General features: G+C 46.5%; 1 protein-coding gene across 1 annotated transcript in view; it reads right to left on the reverse strand.

Moving 5' to 3' along the window:
• The window catches only part of LOC126281829 (uncharacterized), a gene marked incomplete at its 5' end in the record, with an annotated part of 691,657 nt that overhangs the window by 494,034 nt on the left and 176,482 nt on the right, over window positions 1-21,141 (reverse strand). Inside the window, 2 exons of the mRNA XM_049981062.1 lie at window positions 1,665-1,959; window positions 12,490-12,936. Coding sequence (XP_049837019.1) covers window positions 1,665-1,959; window positions 12,490-12,936 — 742 coding nt within the window. The remainder of the gene's footprint in view (window positions 1-1,664; window positions 1,960-12,489; window positions 12,937-21,141) is intronic.

A 21,141-nucleotide genomic window follows, 5' to 3' on the forward strand; every position in this document is an offset into this window, starting at 1 on the left:
CAGCAAAAGGTGTGGTTTTGAATTTTTTTTCTTGGGTGAATTTGCACAATGCCACTCTATTGATTGCCTCTTCGTCTCTGGGGACAAATGATGGAGCCATGTTTCATCACCTGTCACAATTCTTTCAAGAATTGCGCGGTTCCAGACTGTACCACCTAGAATGCTCGGTCACCCCGGCCGGCTGAGCTGTCACCAATTCGTTAACTCTCTGCACATTGTCTGGAGTGTGTGCAGTACGAGGCCTGCCACTGTGTGGACAATTCTCAATATTGTCGTGCCTGCTTTCATCACGTAATCTGCTCGTCCACCGACTAACTGCACTGCGATCGATAGCAGCATCTCCATACACCTTTTTCAACCTCTTGAGGATGTTTCCCACTTCCTCCTCTCCACGGCACAGGAAGTCTATGACAACACGCTGATCCTGATGAACGTCAAGTGTAGTAGCCATCTTGAAGACATGCTGTGACGGCGCCACTCACGGGAACAGGTTGAACTAAGTTTGAAAACAAGTGGGAAGGATGTATCTACACACTGTAAAAGTTTCACACATGCAGAATGAAAACTGTATTTTTACATGTTGTGTACATAGTTCCACATAGTCAGCGCGTACACAACTTTCCCACTAAAGTATGCCCCGCTAAGCACAACAGCACAGGCGCAGCGCCCATCTCTCCACACTACGAGGTGGTGCTGCCATAGAGACAGACCAATTTCTGCTTCTGACGGTCTGCGTATTAATATGTAACGCAGCCGACGAGATTCCTGCAAACGTAGAACCTTTTCTCCTCGTGGATCACACTCGAGCAGTGATACACAAACGCTCGAGGTATTATAATGAGTGAACAGACCTCCGATTAGTCAGTCTGAATTTGTATGCACCAGTCTGTAACAGTTTGCATTAGTCTGTACCAATCTGCATTAGTCTGTACCAGTCTATAGTCAAGTTTCATTCTGCACCTAATAAGATTACCATATTTCTGTACATAGCAATGAAGATAAATGTGTAGACACTTTTGTCAAGTATCAGAGACATATGTGAGAATAACGTACCAATACTAAAGGAACTTCAGTTTGTCAATTGTAAATAGCATCCAGAACCAAGTTAAGTAAATTTTATGCTTGTTATTATTTTAATAAATGCGTGTGAAAATTAAGCAAGTTGGGTTTAAAATTGGTCACCGTCAACCTGCTACTCTAAGCATGCAAGTGGCACTTCTATCGTCTGACCTAACGGCAGAAGATAAACACGCCGCGATAAGACCACGAGACATATTGCTGACACTCGCGTACTTCGTAAGTGCGGCAAGTCAAATAATCTGACGGTGCATGTACCGAAGGTCTTACAGTACGCACATGACGTTACAAAAATAGTGAGCATTTGTTTTGGAGTGGCCCTCGTAGGATTGACATCTAACTGGAGTAGATATATGGGATGACGATGGTGGAACAAAATAATTCTTTTTACCAAAACTGGTCGAGAAAAAATTGTGTTGCATTACGTGACGAAAGCACCTCGCAAATAGGACGGGGCTGACGGGAATAATTACGAGATCTAGAGACGTCGCAAGTTGCGACGTGTGATGTCGGGCCCGCCAGCTCGACGGGAAGTGGGCAGCAGTGCGGGCCCGCTTGCCAGCCCGCCAAAAGCCGGTGGTACTCACCCTCGTCGTCGGAGGAGAAGCTGTTGTAGCGCGGCAGGGAGGCGGCGGCGGGCGCGGAGGGCCGCCTCCCGTCGTGCGAGCGACTGCGCATGCGCGCGGCGGCGCTCTCGTCGAGGTGCGAGGCTCGGCGGGCGCCCGCGGCGGCGGAGGCGGCGCTGCCCCCGGCGCGGGCCAGCCCGCGACTCGACGACGCCGAGGTGGGCAACGAGCCGGGGGCCGGGCCCGGCTTGCGCGTCAGCGGCGACTGCAGCATGCGCTGCTTCCACTCCAGCAGCCGCTTCATCGACTCCTCGCGCTGCGAAAGGGGCGCGAGCACAGTCAGCACGGCTAGCGGGCTCACTCCTCGTTCACCTTTTTTTTTCTGCATTGAATTTCGATTCCCCCCGAAGTGGGCGGGCTGGCAGCAGCTTAGTATGCCGCTCTTCAGCCTACAGACTTTGTTTTAAAAAGATGAAGATAATAAATAATAAATCTGAGACTTAAATGGTAACATGGTGAAAAAAATCGTGGAACTTAAAACATAAAACACAGGGATGATGATGCTAATAAAATACATATGAAGCAGACAGGTAAATTATAGACAGATCATTAAAAAACACAGCGACAGTCTGGTTTCTGTTCGTAACAAAACATAAAATTCACACTTGGCGACAGCATGATTTCTGTTCACAACACTGTGGAATTTACGAACAGCACTGAATATTCACTGGAACACACCACTAAAAAGTTCGCAAAGATGACATACCACAGCCGAGAGCAGGTGGGGAGGGGGGGGGGGGAGGGGAACTGGACAGATGATGGGAAAATAAAAAATGGGGAAGGAGAGGAAAAGCGATGGGGAGACGGGGGAAAGGAACCGATGGAGGATGAGGACCCATAAGAGGGGTGGGGGTGCTGGGCAAACGCAACGGAGTGGGGAAGGCAGACGAGGGGAATACAAAAGGACTCGGGGGGGGAGGGGGAGGAGAAGGGAGGTAGGGAGAGGTTAGGTGGGAAGAAAACAGGATGGAAAGGGGGGGGGGGGGGGGAAGAGGGAGCCCAGGGAAAAGATGGAGGAAAGAAGGGGCGGTGAGGATCAGAGTTGACAGGAGGGATAAATGGAGGGAGAGAGGGCATCATCGGGAGGGGGAGTTGATGGAAGCCACCTTCAGAAAGTAGATGAAGGGTACAGAGGTGGAGGGTAGTTGGGACACAACGGTGAAAGCGGGGCAGGGGTGGGTACGGGAGAGGAGAATAGCAACCAGGGGGTGAGGAGGATCAAGGCGGCGGGACGTGTAGGGTATGCGGATATGGTTGAAGAATAGGACTGAATGGGGGGAAGGAATGAGGTCATAGAGGATCCACACATTCACCATCTCCCTCCTTGGAATACAACATCTATGGTGATGCAACGACCAGCGAGATAGAACGCGTGCTGCAGGGTTGTGAACTGAAATCAGTGTTTCGGCCTGCGTCTAAAATACGATATGTGTTGCACACCGTTAAAGACGATATAGGTCTTTAAAGTGCCTAATGTGAATTGCCTCCTGTGCGAATGCGGCAGCATTTACACTGCAGTGCCAAAGAAACTGGTATAGGCATGCGTATTCAAATTCAGAGAAATGTAAACAGGCAGAATACGGCGCAGCGGTCGGCAACGCCAATATAAGACAAGTGTCTGGCGCAGTTGTTAGATCAATTACTGCTGTTTCAGTGGCAGGTTATCAACATTTATGTAAGATTGAACATGGTGTTATAGTCGGCGCACGAGCGATAGGTTCAAATGGCTCTGAGCACTATGGGACTTAACAGCTGAGGTCATCAGTCCCCTAGAACTTAGAACTACTTAAACCTAACTAACCTAAGGACATCACGGACATCCATGCCCGAACCTGCGACCGTAGCGGTCGGGCGGTTCCAGATTGAAGCGCCTAGAACCACGGCCGGCCGAGCGATAGGACACAGCATCTCGGAGGTAGCGATGAAGTCGGGATTTTTCCGTACGACCATTTCACGAGTGTTCCGTGAATATCAGGAATCAGGTAAAATATCAAATCTCCGACATACCCGTGGCCGGAAAAACATCCTGCAAGATCAGGAGGAACAACGACTGCAGAGAATCGTTCATCGTGACAGAAGTGCAGCCCTTCCGCAAGTTGCTCCAGATTTCAATGCTCGGCCATCACCAAGTGTCAGCGTGCGAACCATTCAACGAAACATCATTGTTATGCGCTTCCGGAGCCGAAGGCCCACTCGTGTACCCTTACTGACTGCATGACAAAAGGCTTTACGCCGGGGCCTGTGAACACAGACTAGGCCTGTTCATGACTGGAAGCATGTTGCCTGGTCGGACGAGTTTCGATACCAATTGTATCGAGCTGATGGACTTGTAGGGGAATGGAGACAACCTCATGAATCCATGGGACCATGTCAGCAGGGGACTATTTTAGCTCGTGGAGTCTCTCTAATGGTGTGTGGCCTGTGCAGTAGCGATGTTATGAGATCCTCGATATGGCTAGATACGACAGTGGCGTGTGATACGTACGTAAGCATCCTGTCTGATCAGTTGCATCCATTCACGTCCATTGTTCATTCCGATGGACTTGGTCAATTCCAGCAGAACAATGCGACACACCACAGGTCAAGAATTGCTACAGAGTGGCTCCAGGAACACTCTTCTGAATTAGAAACTTCAACTGGACACCAAACTCCCCAGACGTGAACATTGTTGAGCATATGTGGGATGCGTTGCGACGTGCTGTTCAGACGAGATATCCACTCCTCGTACTCTTACGGATTTATAGACAGCACTGGAGGATTCATAGTGTGAGTTTCATCCAGCATTACTTCAGATATCAGTGGAGACCATACCACGTCGTGTTGCACTTCTTCTTGCTCACGAGGGCACTAGGCGATATGAGGCAGATGTACCAGTTTCTTTGGCTCTTCAGTGTATATTAGCTGTTCTGTAATTGTGTTATGTAAAAGGAAACTGAGATTAATCAAGTTTTGTCCAAAAGCGAACATTTGTGGAGGACGGGGGAAAAAAATCTGGCCCGAAACATACTTAATGGCCTTAGGTAGACAGAGTATGTCAAGTTACATACCTTTCAGCGTCATTTTCAACCTTATTTTATTTGGCAACCAGTTCCAGCGTTTTACTACACTATCTTCAGGCCCCTGACCGACGTGCAGGGGTTGTATTCAAAACAGAGGCCAGCAATACTGGTATTAGCACATATTTGCCACAGTGATCACTTCAACCATCAACTGTTGGTATTGTCTATACTTGAGAAAAAAGTTTGTAGTCAAACTGAGAAAAGTCCCGGGCTATTAAAGTTTTAATCTGCCAAGAAATTTCAAGACACAGCACATTTCACTTGCAGACCGAAAGATTCATTCTGGAAATAACCTCCTAGGCAACAGTTAATACATTTCTCTGTCATGTTTCTTCTTCCAATAGTGCTATTTAGGGAAGTTACGGGAGGGAGCTTCTGTGATGTCAGGAAAATAGGAGAGAGGTACACGAAAAAGTAACCCTTTGAGGGAACAGATATCGTAATAAATTTAGGGGACTCGTGAGACATATAAATCTGGATGACGGATTTGAACCGTGACCCCCTCAGTTGTATCTTACCACTGCGCCACCTTTCTCGTGAGGACCGCAAGGTCTGTAAGTTCACTCCTGATTGGGTATATTTGTTTCCGGAGTTGATCTCACTCTGTGCCGCTCAAGAACTCATTGCACCACCGGAGAATCAAGTAAATTCTTTGCCGTGCATCCACTGCGGAATACCAAAGTGTCGCTGGCTAGCTGGCACAAGTTATCGCGTAACAGTATTTGCTTTCCACAGAGAAGGACGGCAAGAAACATCACAATACTCTGCAAGACGCGGCGCTATCTTGCTGTCCGCAGGACCTCATATCTTGGGAGACACACCCTGGAACATAATTTCGCTGGTGGTATACGCACGGCACATTGTGTTGTGTGCGACTCCAAGGAATTGCGGCCTCGTACTCACATAAATTAAAGAATGACTTAACTGGGTGTACACAGTGAAGGCTTAGACGCAAAATAATAGGTACGGCTTGGTCGTGTGTGCTTTGTACCATTAGCACTACGTGTCAAGCCGTACAACTCATAAACAATGGGTTAAGATACATATGTTTCACAACAAAAATTTATCCTCTTTTAACTTGGGACGCACATTTACATCCAGCGTTATTGTTGCACGAACAGCCTATACAAATGCTAAATGAAATATTAACAACTTCCTCGAAAGAGCCCATTGGTCGCTTTAAAGGGCTGGAGATTGTACCAGGTGGTCCATCAATTCCGCAGCTAATGGCAATGAAGCGGTATGTGCCAGTCTGTTGTACGAAATCCGCCCAGTAACACGAGTCGACATGAGACGTGACGGAACGGCAGCCTCTTTGAAAGTTCCCGTGGTAAATCAATGAGTCAAGTTGTCCGACTCGTTTGTGTATCAGTGCGGACTGTCCAAAATGTCTACGCGGAATGGTGCAACACACGCTGGAATATAACACAGTGCTCGTAAAATATCCTGACAAGAATCGGAGATGATCGTCAGGCTCTAATCGATGGGAATCGGTTATAAACTTGACAGGAGTTTCCGCTGTCAGCTAACGCATGTCCATCTCAACCAGATTCCGAGAGAATCTTGCATTGCTAACGGCATGCGATGGATATTTGGAGTCGAGAATCTCGCAAAAACATGTTGCTTGCAGTGGCACCTTACGCTGTACGTCCCCAATAGGCCAAACAAAGTAGTAGCTGACTGAAGACATATAGTGTCGCCTGCAAACCGCCACCGCGCCTCTTTTCATCGATCGCCGAATAGGACGCTTGATCCGCACTGTGTTGGACGGAGAAGGTTCTGTGATGTTTTGAGGATGTCTGTCGCACCATAATTTGGACTAGTTGCTTCAGGCTGTCATGTATATAAACCAGGACGCTTCTTTTAACGTTCTCTGTAACCAACATTTATCCTTTCTTGTACATCTTTGTAGTGAGAAAGCTGTGGAGTCTTTCGTCTTCGAAGGCAACACCAGCCGTGTTGTCTGGGCGCCGCGCATACTTCTTTGATTTGACGAATTCTCAAACACCCTAACACACAGCGACTGACCCTTTATGTCACTCGTTCTCATACAAACTATTTGGAACAGCAGGTCAAACGTACCAACAAGCATCTCATAATTTGGTAGCTGAACGGATCTGTTCATCAATGACTGGTTCAGCTAGATATGGCGACCCTGCAAAAACTTGGGCACTCTCTTTCTCATCCCCCGCGCTACAGGCGATGTTACATGTTATTAGGGTCGCACCTCGGGCATACGATTAGTATAGAATTATTCGTAAGTACTTTCGTGTTTTTCAGAAGACAACTGCGCGAATACTACAGGACAAGAAGAAAACACATACGGGTGGATGGGACATCTCTTGAAGTTTTACCTCACATTACAGGTGTTCAATATGGCACTGCTTGTGATGCAGCAGCCGACTTCTGTGACGGAGCGGTTCTAGGCGCTTCAGTCCAGAACCGCGCTGCTGCTACGGTCGCAGGTTCGAAACCAGCCTCGGGCATGGATGTGTGTCATATCCTTCATTTAGTTAGATTTAAGTAGTTCTAAGTGTAGGAGACTGATGACCTCAGATGCTAAGTCCCATAGTGCTCAGAGACATTTGAACCATTTTTTGTGACGCAGAAAACGTGAATAAGACGTTCAGGCTCTTGCTACATACGTCGCAAAACGTCATCGTCGATATCAGTGACCGCATTAATTATCCTTCCTAGCAAGACTTCCATTTTAAGCGGTTGTCTAGGCAGGAACACACGATGTTTGACGTCACCTCAGAAAAAGAAAATACAGTCAGGTGACAGTGGCGGCCACGAAGGAAGTGGAGAGTCGAGGTGAGAAGCACGTCCAACGCAACGCTGAGGTAGTTCGACATTGAGGTAATCAAGAACATCTGAAAGAATTCTTGTTGGAGCACATCTATTGCATTAAACGTAAATAAAAAATTTAAAAAATCTAAACATAGAAAACTCTAGAAAGTAAAATAATAGGTATTTCCCCTTTTACTTTTAAAAAATAATGTGTATTTTCCCTTTGATATAAGCAGTAATATTTTGGCCCAAGCATCTTTGTGTTGGGGGGGACTGCTAAGTAAATAAAAAAATGAGAAGTTATCAGAAGCAATCCTTTCCACAACTAGAACAGCATGCTTTCATTATGCTGGGTATAAGGCTCTTCTGTTTGGCATCATCTCCTGCAGTCCCGCGCGTCCCACATCCCACCACAAAACAGGTAATGAAGTTATAATTATTTATTACGTATAACATGAAAACCAATCGATCTTTAATTAGGCTAAAGTTGTTAAAGAACAGAGTTACCTGTTTATTTTATATCATATTTTACATAATTACGTAGGAACCTCATTTCATGCATCAGTATATATTACGAGGCCTATACCCATCAGTGGCTTGATGATAGCGTAACAACTCACGCTTCATTAAACCGCGAGCGCGGCCTGACCGAGCGCGGCGACCCGAACGGGCAGAAGCGCGTGGGCAGGCGTCGTTGACGGTTGCGTCTGCACTGCGAATTTTTCGGAATAAATTAATTGAGACTTAGACTCAACGATCTGATATTGTTAGTTTGATATTAACCTACGTTGCCTAGGTAGCTTGGTTGGATTTAAATTTCATAATTCATCATTTTTATATGTATTTTCTTTTTATTTTATTTACTTAGAGGTATCCCGACGCGACGATACTTGGATCACAGTATTTGTACTTATATTAAACTGAATACGGCAAATACATATTATTTTTGTACCTTTTAGAGTTTTTCCGTTTTGCAGGTGCTGAAACGGGCGACTACAAAAGACTAAAATCATTATTGTTGGTCAACCGTAAAAGATAGACATATGTTCTCAGGGACTGTTATTTAGATACTTTTGAGTTCTACAATCTGGTACTAGGTAACTTGATGTAGCTTTTATGTATTACGTAGCGTATACGAAGAGAGAGCGCTGGCAGAAAACATTCTTACTTAGTTTAGCTGATGATATTTTAAACGGCTGAACAGACTTTTACGGTATAGAGCTAAGAACCCTGCCGATTAAACCAGTTTTCAAATTTTAAAAAAAATTGCATTAAAATCGAACCTTTCGTTTGGGAACTATAATGCCACAGACAGATACACAGATACAAAGAAACACACCTCAAACTGTGTCGGGGATTAAGAGTGAGTCCTCGTCTGTTCTGCTGTAATTGCTACGAAAGCTCTTCCTAAAATACGCCCAGATACACGAAACAAGTCACAGCTTTCCCCGTAAAGAAAAGTGGTCCACAAACCTTAGAAGACTTTAGGGGAAGGTATTGCACAATTTCGTGTCGTTTTCTGTGCCCACTCACAAAAACTTGTGTCATTTTACCTTCCCAGTTGCACGGAACGTGACTTCGTCACTGAAAACTAACGTATGTGAAAAACCGCCATCCTCCAGTAGCCGCTGCAAGTTGCTACAGGAGTCAGCACGAAGCCCGTTATACCGAGTAATCAGGGCGTGTGACAACTGCGGCCGGTGCGGTTTTCCCCACAGGTGTTTGCGCGAAGAGTACACCAGATAGTTGACTGCGGTATGTGCAGTTCTCGGCTCGCACGCATGGTCGATTTGTTAGCGCTCGAAACGAATGTTTCCCTCCACCGCTCCATCTTCACTCACACCGGTCCGAGTCGTCCTGTTTTTTTCGCATCACAATAGCAGCCAGACTCACGGAATATGTCGTGCCACCCGTGGGTTATTTTGTCTGGCTTTTGTACCTGAATCATCGATGAACAGTCACCATCAACTCACATTTAGCGAATTCGAGGTTACAAACAGACGCACCGCTCCATTAACGCCTTGCTCTGACAGGCCTCGACACTAACGCTGCCATCTGCATCCACGCTAAGGCGCATTTTACTAACCGAAACTTTGAGAGATGTTCTTTCACCAAGTAGTACAGAGAAAAGCCAGAGCTGGCGAAGCGCTGCACTGACAGGGTCGAGGCGCATGCCCTACATTATTTCTCAAACGGTTTCACAGAATCTATTCGGTAAAGAAAGCTTTATATGTCAGTTTTATGGTGAAGAACCGTCATTTCGTTAATGGTCATAGTTATTGTGATATTTCGCATATAAGCACAAAATTCGAAAACATTGCAATGAAAAATAGGAGTCCCTATCAATTTGCGTTTGGTGCATATTAGACTACATATTGCATTGTATGAAATGTAGCTAAGATTTTGAATTCTTATTTAAGCCCAGGAAGGCATCAGTATCTGCCTCCTGTCTCGAGAAAAGGGTTTTGATGTAGCGCTTTCACTATCGACCACACACGCGTTCGAATGAAATATTCACAGTCTCCCATACCTCGTAAACCGAGATACCGGAACGAGATTTTGGAGAATGATAGCACACAAAGAGGACAGTTAATTTTAAGTTAACAACAGCCTCAGTACACTGTTTACCTACATTTACCCAGGTTTCAGTGGGGTCACCCAACCCTCTTCAGAATAAAAGGAACTACGATTTGTTCATAATGGACAACGTCAAGAACTAAAAACTATGATATAGTAATACATCGTCATATTGCAATAACTTATCTAGTAAACAGCCTCGGCCCCACTTCGCGTCCCCTGTCCGGCAGCAACGGATGTTGTACTGGCTACAGCCTCGAGAGTGCATGCGCTACAGTGTGCATTCGTATTTGTTAACGCTGGTACCAACATGCACTCCGAAACTTAAAATTTTATTAATAACTAGGTGCGGCTAAAGAAATTGACGTATGCGGTATCCTGTAAGGAACAAAGATACATCGACTGTCTTAACATTTGTAATAATTTGTTGGATATCAAAAGTGAGGGGAGCAATGCGTTTACTATTTTAAGCCGACCTAGCATATTCGGGCTAATCATCAAAGTTGACCGGTTTGAAATACAGGTGAAGAGAATCCCAGCTATTCAACAAACGAGAGTGCTCAAAACATGTTGGCAAGGGTATAATGATTACTGCCTACTATATACATTCTCCGCAATCCACCATACGGTGCGTGGCGGAGGGTACCTCGTACCTCAACTAGCATCTTCTCTCCCTGTTCCACTCCGGACAGAACGAGGGATGTCTATCATTATGTCCTTCATACGGGAATCTGTACGAGACTCTAACGGAGTCCTGCGTGAAAGATTTCTCAAATGCTAAATTTCAGCTTTCGTTTTGCTGTCTTCCGTTGCCAGGCCAGACTGATCAGTGAGTGACTGGACGGAAGCCTTCGACCCGATTACCGTTTTTACTTAAGACCAGAATTTCCTTGGGTTTTCAGCAAGATCTTTTGCTAAGGTATGACGGTGGTAGTGGTTGAATGCTTCGCGCATCGCTCTTTTTGCAGCAGCACGAATCTCTACTAACTTTTGCCTGTCCGCATTCTCCCGATCTTTCTTGCACCGCGAGTGCAACTGCCTTTTATTCCTGAGCATTCTCCAAATTGCGCTGTTAAACCACGGTGGGTCTTTTCCGTCCGTAGCCCACTTTTTCGGCACATACTTGCACAATGCGTGATTTACAATGTGTTTAAAATTTGCCCATAATTCTTCCACGTCCATCGTACCGGAAGTAAATGAAGTCGATTCATTTACTAAGTGAGATGCTAGCAACTGCTTATCTGCTCTTTCTAGTAAGAATACTCTCCTAGCCTTCTTGACCGACTCTTTAACTTTCGTAACCATAGTCGTAATGACAGCATCATGATCACTGATCCCTGTCTCAACACTGACACCGTCCATGAGGTCTGGTCTGTTCGTGGCTACCAGATCTATAACATTTCCATTACGCGTTGGCTGTCGATTTAGCTGCTCAAGACAGTTTTCAGATAATGTGTTCAAAAGTAATTCACACGACGGCTTGTCTGTACCACCTGTAATGGGTCCGTAGACATCCCAGTCTATACTAGGTATGTTGAAGTCGCCTTGGACTGATATATCATGATCCGGGTACTTCTGCGATACAGAATGTAGACTCGCTTTGAATGATTCTAGAGCTGCCACGGTGGAACGTGGTGGCCGGTAATAACACCCCACAATTAACTTTATTTCCCCTAGCCCTGTTAAACGTGTCCAGATAACTTCACAATCACACTCTACTTCGACCTCAGTAGACACAATATTTTTGTCGACTGCAATGAAGACACCACCTCCTACGGTGTCTAATCTGTCTTTCCGATACACGTTCCCAGCGTCGTTAAATATTTCAGAACTTCCTATGTCAGGGTTCAGCCAGGTCTCAGTCCCGAGAATAATTTGCGCGCCACACCCTTCCTGGAGGGCAGTAAATTCCGGATCTTTATTCCGAACTGTCTGAAAAATTACTGCTAATATCTTGATAGCTGAAATGAACTTATGGCGAATGGAATAACGGTTGAAAACCTTCAAAAAAGTTTTTGTTTCGCAGCTGAGGCTGGTCGTTAAGAAGGCTATTTTTGTCATATAGTAAGTGTTTAAAATTTTGCATTTGTTCCAAAATATCCAACTTCGCACCGTTCACTTCGCAATGCAAGAGCTGAGTAGTATAAGGAGGATTGGGTGTGTGAGACGTTTGCACTGAGTGTTCAGCGAATGTCTAACCACGCGTGCCATCTCGAACTTTAGTAGCGATATGTTCCTTGTGTCTTGTTAGTAAGGCTCTTCCTGTTTGGCCAATGTAAAATTTGGGGCAATTGCCACATGTAATCTTGTAAACGGTTCGACATTTTTTACGTTTGGATTGGAAACAAGTGGCTACGAACCTGCTGGGAACGATGGGGCGTGGTCGGGTGGTGCTGGGCTGCGACGGTGGCGGCGGCGGCGGGCTTGGCGACGGCGGGCAGCGTGTGGCGGTGCTCCGGTGGCGGCGCCGCCCCCGCCGCCAGCGCCTCCTGCTGGGAGACGGCCCCCGCGCCGCGGGCGGGCAGGCGCGCGCTGGCCGAGCGCAGGAAGCGCTGCTGCGCCGCCAGCTGGCGCCGCATCTTGTCGGCGTACGCCTCCTCGGACCAGTAGTCGGGGGCGGCGGGGGCGGCGGGGGCGGCGGCGGGCGCCACGTCCATGCTGGACTTGGGCCGCGGCAGGTGGTGGCGGCCGTGCGCGTGGGCGTGCGGCAGCGAGTGCGGCAGGTACAGCGCCACCTGCGGCAGCGTGCCCGCACCCCCTGAGCCCTCCGGGGCCGCTACCGGCTGCTGCTGCGGGCCGTCGGCGAACTAGAGGCGGGCACATCCGTTCATCTCTGGGAACTTCACGACGGGAGAAATAAAACTCGCCCCGACAGTGCATCTTAGCACAGGCACTCCAATACGCATTTGCCGCAGTCCAACATACATCATCCCCACATAGGGCCGATGATGCAAGTTGGGTTTTGCCAGTCTTAAGATGCACTACATTGGCCAGTTTTATTTTGACTATTTTTTATCCTGCTATGCGCAGGTCGTATGACGACGGCCTCCGGTCGGGTAGACCGTTCGCCAGGTACAAGTCCGTCGATTTGACGCCACTTCGGCGACTTGCACGTCGATGGGGATGAAATGATGATGATTAGGACAACACAACACCCAGTCCCTGAGTGGAGAAAACCTCCGACCCAGCCGGGAATCGAACCCGGGCCCTTAGGATTGACATTCTGTCGCGCTGACCATTCGGCTACCGGGGACGGACTTTTGCGCAGGTAGAACACAGTTTACGATCGCAGATACCGGCGATAGAAACAGGCGGTTCGTGAGGCCGATGGCTGCGGAATTCGTGACTTGTGACTGCGCCTTCCTCAGTGCGCTGGTTCACCGCGCGGGATTAGCCGAGCGGTCTTGGGCGCTGCAGTCATGGACTGTGCGGCTGGTCCCGGCTCCCTCGGGCATGGGTGTGTGTGTTTGTCCTTAGGATGATTTAGGTTAAGTAGTGTGTAAGCTTGTGGACTGATGACCTTAGCAGTTAAGTCCCATAAGATTTCACTCACATTTCACACAGTGCGGTGGTTCAATTCTGGGAGCTCAAGAAGGAGCCTCACAGGTGAAGGGCGAACCGAACTCCCTTAGTAACTTGCAGCTATGAGGAATGGCGATATCTTTTACCTCTAGTCGTATAAGACTCGAAACTCCTTTGCTTTTGGTCCCCGTTTGGTACTCTGTTCACCCCAGCCCCAGTGTCGTACTTGCCATCCGATTTCTGACCGCAGAGAACATTAATCACGACCTCGAGCACTTCCTTACCCGACGTTGGCCTTGGTTACGTCTATGCGGATGACTTTAAAAGTGAGGTGGTGTGGGATACGTCTTCTTCAGCCCCTTTAGCGACACATACCAAATGTTTGCGCTGCCGCCTGAAACGTCTACCTATACGGTGGAGTTACTCGACATTAGGGAGTCTATATATTATTGCACACAGACTTTCCGGTTCGTGTTGGTCCTCTTGGATTCTCGTAGTGTGTTGCAGAAACGGCAACATTCGATGATTCATAAAAAGACAAACGGATATATCTTGGATGTAATCGAGGCCATCATAGATGCGCGGACATTGGACTTTGGCATCCGCTTACTTGGGATAGAATGGCGTCAAGCCAATATCACTCACTGCGAGTGATATTGCGGAAGGACAGTTCCGCTCAAAACCCCCTGTCCCTTATACGAATCACAACTCGACGCTCAAGAATGCTGCTTAATGCGACTGGAATTGTGACCGGTAAGTATCCTGGTACCATAAGGGCAAGCACATGGGGGCCACACAACCGAACGTCTGTTTGCGGGCATGGTTCACCTCTGTGAAGCTTAGTAGATGTCATGTGACCTCTCTCACCTGCATGAAGCTGGGACACGGTTATCGTCACGACCACCGAACTGCCTGAAATTTATCGCTCCTGGACACTGTGATCAAGATACAACGGTGGTGGCTGCTCTGATCACAGGTCATATTGGCGCGTAGCTCTGCTGCACGGGTGGCTTCGTGCAAAATATCGGCTGCTATGTGCCACTCTCTCTCTTGAAGTGCACCTGCTTTACATTACCGGTTAGAATTACAGAGTGACAATTATTGAAGTGCATTAAATAAAATCGTCGTGACTTCTGAACGATTTGTGCGTTAGGAAGTTCAAAATGCACTGTTAGCCGCGAGGCACGATGGGAATTAGTATGCGCGTGCATGTTTTGATTTAGCGACGAATCCCACTTTCGTTTGAATGGGTTCGTAAGTAAGCAAAATTGGTGCTTTTGGGGGACTGAGAATCCGCATTTCGCAATCGAGAAGTCTCTAGGCGCTTCAGTCTCGAACCGCGCTGCTGCTACGGTCGCAGGTTCGAATCCTGCTACAGGCATTGATGTTTGCGATGTCCTTAGGTTAGTTAGGTTTAAGTAGCTCTAAGTCTAGGGAACTGATGACGCCATATGTTAAGTCCCATAGTGCTTAGAACCATTTGAATCGAGAAGTCTCTTCACCCTTAACGGGTGACTGCGTGGTGCGCAATGTTCAGTCACGGAATAATCGGTGCGATATTTCTTGATGGCACGATGACTACCGAACGGTACGTGAAGGTTTCGGAAGATGATTTTATCCCCATTATCCAGAGTGACCCTGATTTCGACAAGATAAGGTTCATGCAAGACGGATGTCAACCCCATTGGAGCAGGAGAGTGTTTGATGTACTGAAGGAGCACTTTGGGGGCCGCATTCTGGCTTTGGGACACCTTGAGGCCACTGCCATGAGCCTCGATTGGCCGCCATATTCTCCGGATCTCAACACATGCGACGTCTTTTTGTGGGCCTACATTAAGGTCAAGGTATAAAGCAATAACCTCAAAACCATAGCTGAACTGGAAACGCCCACTCAGAAGGTCATCGACAGCATCGATGTTTCGACACGTCAGCGGGTCAGCCACAATTTCGCTATTCATATGCGCCACATGACCGTGAATTATGGCAGGCATATCGAACATCTCATAACCTAAATCCCAATATCTGCAGAGACGTTTACATGTTGAATAAAGTGTGTGTATGCCGTAGTTTGTAACTAATTCACGTTTCTTTTCATATAGTTCAATTATTGTTACCCTGTATATAGGTATTATATGGGTATAAATAGAGGTATTCTATAGGTATTATTTAGAAGACGTCGGTATCCAGCTTTGACCTAAAAGTTGTATAATCTTGTCTCCTCACGGAAATAGCCCGGGTCGAAAACCGGAACGCCAGTTTCTGGCTTCACTTTGTATTAAGAACTGATCTCTTTAGACGATGCCGTTATCGAGCTTTCGATTATAAGTTGCTGTGGATGTCATTCTCTTCTGGAACAGGCCCGGGTCGAACCTTGTCCGTAATTTTGTGTTTTTTAATTTTTATGGCTAGTTAATCTTTGTATTTCACAATCTGATGATTGTTGTAACTGCTACTAGGTGTTTGGTGTTCATCTTTTAGAACTTACGTCGATACATTGAACTCTTTTTATTGTTCTGCTGTAGAAATGCTAATTACGTTAATATGGCACTTTTGTAACTACCGTCGGATGTATGGTATTTGCTGTCCGAAGCCAAAAACAAAGAAAAGGGCGGTGAAGAGAATGGTTAACCGAAAACAAATTCAGAGTGTAACGAAGTAGTCTTAAGCGTATACCGAGAGCAACGCGAATCAAAAACATAAAATAGGCAAGGTCAATGGCGCACACTGAAGGCTTCGTAGACTAGGGAGGGCCTCGTTGTCTACACACAGTCTCGGATCCACGCGTCTCACCCGCGGCGGTGACAGCGCCCCTGTGGACGGAGTGGGGGCCTCACCTCTCTCCCGTATCTATACTTGGGCTGGGTTGGGAATACCAATCACTTTCGGATACTAAAGCCCATCCTCGTAACCGGTCATTGTTGGGACTCGTTCCTTTTCACTCATTCAACATTCCATTTTTATCTAATTGTGTAATGATCCACGTGTTTTAAAAGAGTCAAAATGAGAAGTATAGTACCTAACAACAGTAGCGTACCCAGAAGCTTAGCTGGGAAAGGGAAGTTGCTGGGGAAACGAGTCAATTTGGTTTCGCGCTGAACGGCGAAATAGTATTGAGAATTAACGACAAATGGTCCTGACTAAACTTTCTGTCTATCAGTGTCCATTATGTGATCCGCCTTACTTAAATTGATGCTGAATTGATACAACTATGTATGACTGGCCTTGAACCTAATTTTATATGTGATTCGATTATACACTTCGACATATTTGGACCTGGTCCCTTAGTGGTCGATCGAAGATAACCTTAATCGTGATATGCTGCTGGCCACTGAAGAGGCTCCTGAGTGATGCTATGGGATTGAGAAATTGAACCTTTTTTTTCAGTCGGAGCCAGATTTATTCCTAATCTCAAAAGAAAAGAAGTTGGCGATTATTTAGCATCAGTTATTCGGCATCTGTGACGCTCGGCCAAAGTACGATCAGAAGATACCGTGGCCATCGATACCCAATATTCGTCGTTAAATGCTCGAACGCATAGAACCGCCACCAGCCCCAGGAACGTTTTATGGCTACTGCTGTTCCCAGGCGTAGAGCGTTGCCATCGAGTGTGCAAGAGTGCTTTGCGGTATCAGATGGTTTAGTGGTTGATGCAAAGTAAGGGAGAACGCTATAAAAGGCATGTCTACATCTACATCTATACTCCGCAAGCCACCTGACGGTGTGTGGCGGAGGGTACATTGAGTACCTCTGTCGGTTACCCCTTCTATTCCAGTCTCGTATTGTTCGTGGAAAGAAGGATTGTCCATGTGCCTCTGTGTGGTCTCTAATCTTTCTGATTTTATCCTCATGGCCTCTTCGCGAGATACACGTAGGAGAGAGCAATATACTGCTTGACTCGTCGGTGAAGGTATGTTCTCGAAACTTCAACAATGTCCAGTAAACTTCACCACCCCATACTAATCATGCTTCTTGCTACGTGCAGTCTCCGCCGTAACATTAAACTTTGATTTGTTAAAAAATAGTTCAAATGGCTCTGAGCACTATGGGACTTAACATCTGAGGTCATCACTCCCCTAGAACGTAGAACTACTAAAACCTAACTAAACCAAGGACATCACGCACATCCATGTCCGAGGCAGGATTCGAACCTGCGACCGTAGCGGTCGCGCGGTTCCATACTGTAGCGCCTAGAACCGCTCGACCACTCCGACCGGCATTTGATTTGTCTTCGGTACTCATTGTGGAGCTGTTATGAATGAAAAGCTGGAATGAATGCACCACTGATCCCTAGTCACAGCAGTAGACACAAAAGCATCTGATCTGAACCAACACATGTGTGAGGAAGGGGGTGGAGGGGGGGGGGGGCTGAGGGGTGGAAGGCGTCCTGCTCTACAGATGACTTTTGGTTTAGCTGGCGAAGTGACAACGGACGTACATTTATTTATTGATTTTCTTATGTGCAGCCGGAATCAGTTTTTATGACGATGATGTGCTTGCCTATACGCTCACTACCTTCCACTGGACGCACAACCCCACACGCCGTTTCCTCGTGACAAACAATAGAGAAGGTGTTGCTATGCCAGTGGAGTAGGCAATTATGTCGTCATCACCCTCCCTCCCCCCGCCGCTCTCCACCCCTTCCCGCTCCCCGCACCCTATCCGATTACACTCGACACTACAAGACTTGTCTTGTGGTAGCATGTCTTCAGCCGTAAACGACGTCGCTCACATAGTAGATGCGGAATGTTCTGTGTAGGGAGCGTGCTGCTCCATTCTCCTCACGGTACCTTAAGTGTCACACTCAAGGGTGCCATGAGTGAAGATATAAAGTCGGTGCAACTACTCTTCTCAAGGTAACTGACTATATATTACATTGCCTTACGCTCTATGAAACTGACGCAGCTTACTATCTTAATTTCGAATATGTCTTTATTCTCTATAACCCTGTTTTCATCTTTCACTTTTAAAGTTTTATTTGTTCCGCGCATCGGGAGAGTTTCAGCGGAAAGAAGCTGTGTAGTTATTGTCGTCGATTTATCGAAACTAGTAAGCTTGGAGTGGAGTGTGACATGCTATGGGTGTGAAATATGGACTCTCGGGAAAGAGGAAGACCAGAAGCTAAATTCCTTTGAAATGTGGTGCTATAGACGCATGCTCAAATTAAAATGTATCGACGAAGTCACAAACTAAGTGGTTCTGGAAAGAGCAGGTGAGAAGAGAAGCTTCTGGAGTTTCATTGTTAAAAGAAGAGTGCAATTTACTGGCCATCTATTACGACATAAAGGACTCCTGACCACAATCATAAGGGGGATATGTCGAGGGAAAAAGACCAAGAGGAAGACCCCGACTGAGGTACATGGATCAAATCGTGAAAAATGTGGGATGTAACACCTATAAAGAAATGAAGAGAAAAGCTGAAAGACGCGCAGAATGGAGACAAGCTGCCATTGTAGCTGTTGCAAACCAATCCTTGGATTGACGACTACAGAAGAAGTAAGCTTTAAATAGCGACAGGCACTGGAGGAAGTGGAACAGCGGCATTTTTATATGTCAGATTATTTGATTAAGCGTGTAACAGTGTTGTCACTCAAAAGGTATATGTCTTTGATTCTTCATAATCTAATATGGAATGCAAACAAAATAGTTTTTCCGTCGAGGAAAGTAACTCTGCTATTGTTAGGCTTACTTATAAATAAACTAAAATATAATAAATAATAACAAGGAAATAAATACTTTGCTACTGACAGGCATTTTTATAAATAAAATATAAACATAAATATATGAAATATACATTCATAATTTAATAGTGACTGTGATCATAACTTCTGAAAAGCAAATGAAACATACAAGCACAGAAGGAAGAAAGGAGGATAGGGGTTCAGTGTCCCGTCGGTGACGGGATCATTAGAGACGCAACACAAGCTGGGACTACGGAAGGAGATCGTCCATACCCCGTTTCAGAGGTACTAACATCGCGTTTGCCTTAATCGGTTTAGAGAACCCATTTCAAATTTTGATGCGGATGGTCAGATGGGAATTTGAACCACCGTCGTCCCGAGAACGAATCCGGGGTGTTACTTTTACTTCGCTACCTTAAGATGCGTGAAATATTTGCTGAATCAGTTTCATTTTGCCCATACGGTATAAAGTTCGTTGCAGTCAATGCTGACATGAAACCAATGAATATCTACGGCTAATCAGTCGAAACAGGTGTAGCTATTAAAAAATTGACGTCAGCATTATTGAGAGTAGTCATCTTAACTGTTTCACTAGGAAAGCATACGTCCAGCCCTAACGTTCATGCTCGCTGACGTTCCTACCTATGACATCTGAACGCCCTACTAGATGTTCTCTTTGGGACCTGTAGGAATTGCGCCATTGGAAAGACTCTACAAACATTGCGAAATCCTCCAACCTACAGTACCTGATAAAAAGTGTTCCGGCACTCCTATGTAATGCGGAACTGGCGGTAGGGCTTATTGTGTTGTCAGTAGAGGAGTAACACCAGGGGGCTCCATAACTTGGGAAGTGGACTACTCTCCGTAACTTCGGAAGTGGACTACTAATTGTGGAACGTGGACTAGTCACTGTACGTTATCTGACTACAAGATCGATCACGAACATTTTAGTCGTTCTAAAGCTGCCCAAGTCGAATGTTAGTTATGTGACCGTGACTTGTAAACGTGAAGAAGCAACCATAGCTACGCTAAGACCAGCCAGACCTCATTAACTGACGGAAATGGGCTGTGGAGCCCTGCGGAGGGTGGTTATAAAGAACCACATGAAATCAGCGGAAGGAATCGTTAGCGAGTTCCAGATGGAACAATGACTGTGCGTAGGGAGTTAGAAACAACGTGCTAGGACGGTCGCGGTACTCCTCAGTAGCCAGGCATTTCTGTAGTCAGAGCTAAGGGACGATTGGCGGAGTGCAAAGAGCGACGGCACCGAACGACGGACGACAGGAAACGTGACGAATGACGTCATACCCTGTTGCAATCCGACGTAAGGTTGTAGCTTTGGCGAATACCTGCAGGACGTTAGCTGCCATCCTGTGCAATGCCGGCAGTGAAATACGCAGGAGGTGGTGTTACGGTATATGGATGTTTTTCGTGGTTAGTGTGTAGTCCCAATATTGTGCTTAAGCATTGGGTATATTTTACACTAGCTGTGTACTGCGTAAAACTGAGGAACAGTTCAGACACGATGACTGTTTGTATCAGGATGGGAATGCACCCTGTCATAAATAACAATAACGTTCCTGAAAAGGATTGGCCCAGAGTCCCCATCTGAAAGCAATCGTACATCTTTCAGATGGGCTACAACCTCGAATTCCCTCCAGAACGTAGCGTCTTACATTATTACATTCTCCGGTTTCGGCTCTTGAGAAAGAATCTGGTGCTAATCCTCCACAGACTACAGGTGTCCCCAGGAGAGGTTAAGCCGCCAAGAAGGCGAAAGGTGGGCACAGCGTGTATTAACGTCCAGCAGTG

The sequence above is a fragment of the Schistocerca gregaria genome, chromosome 7, assembly GCF_023897955.1.
Source record: "Schistocerca gregaria isolate iqSchGreg1 chromosome 7, iqSchGreg1.2, whole genome shotgun sequence".
Taxonomy (NCBI): domain Eukaryota; kingdom Metazoa; phylum Arthropoda; class Insecta; order Orthoptera; family Acrididae; genus Schistocerca; species Schistocerca gregaria.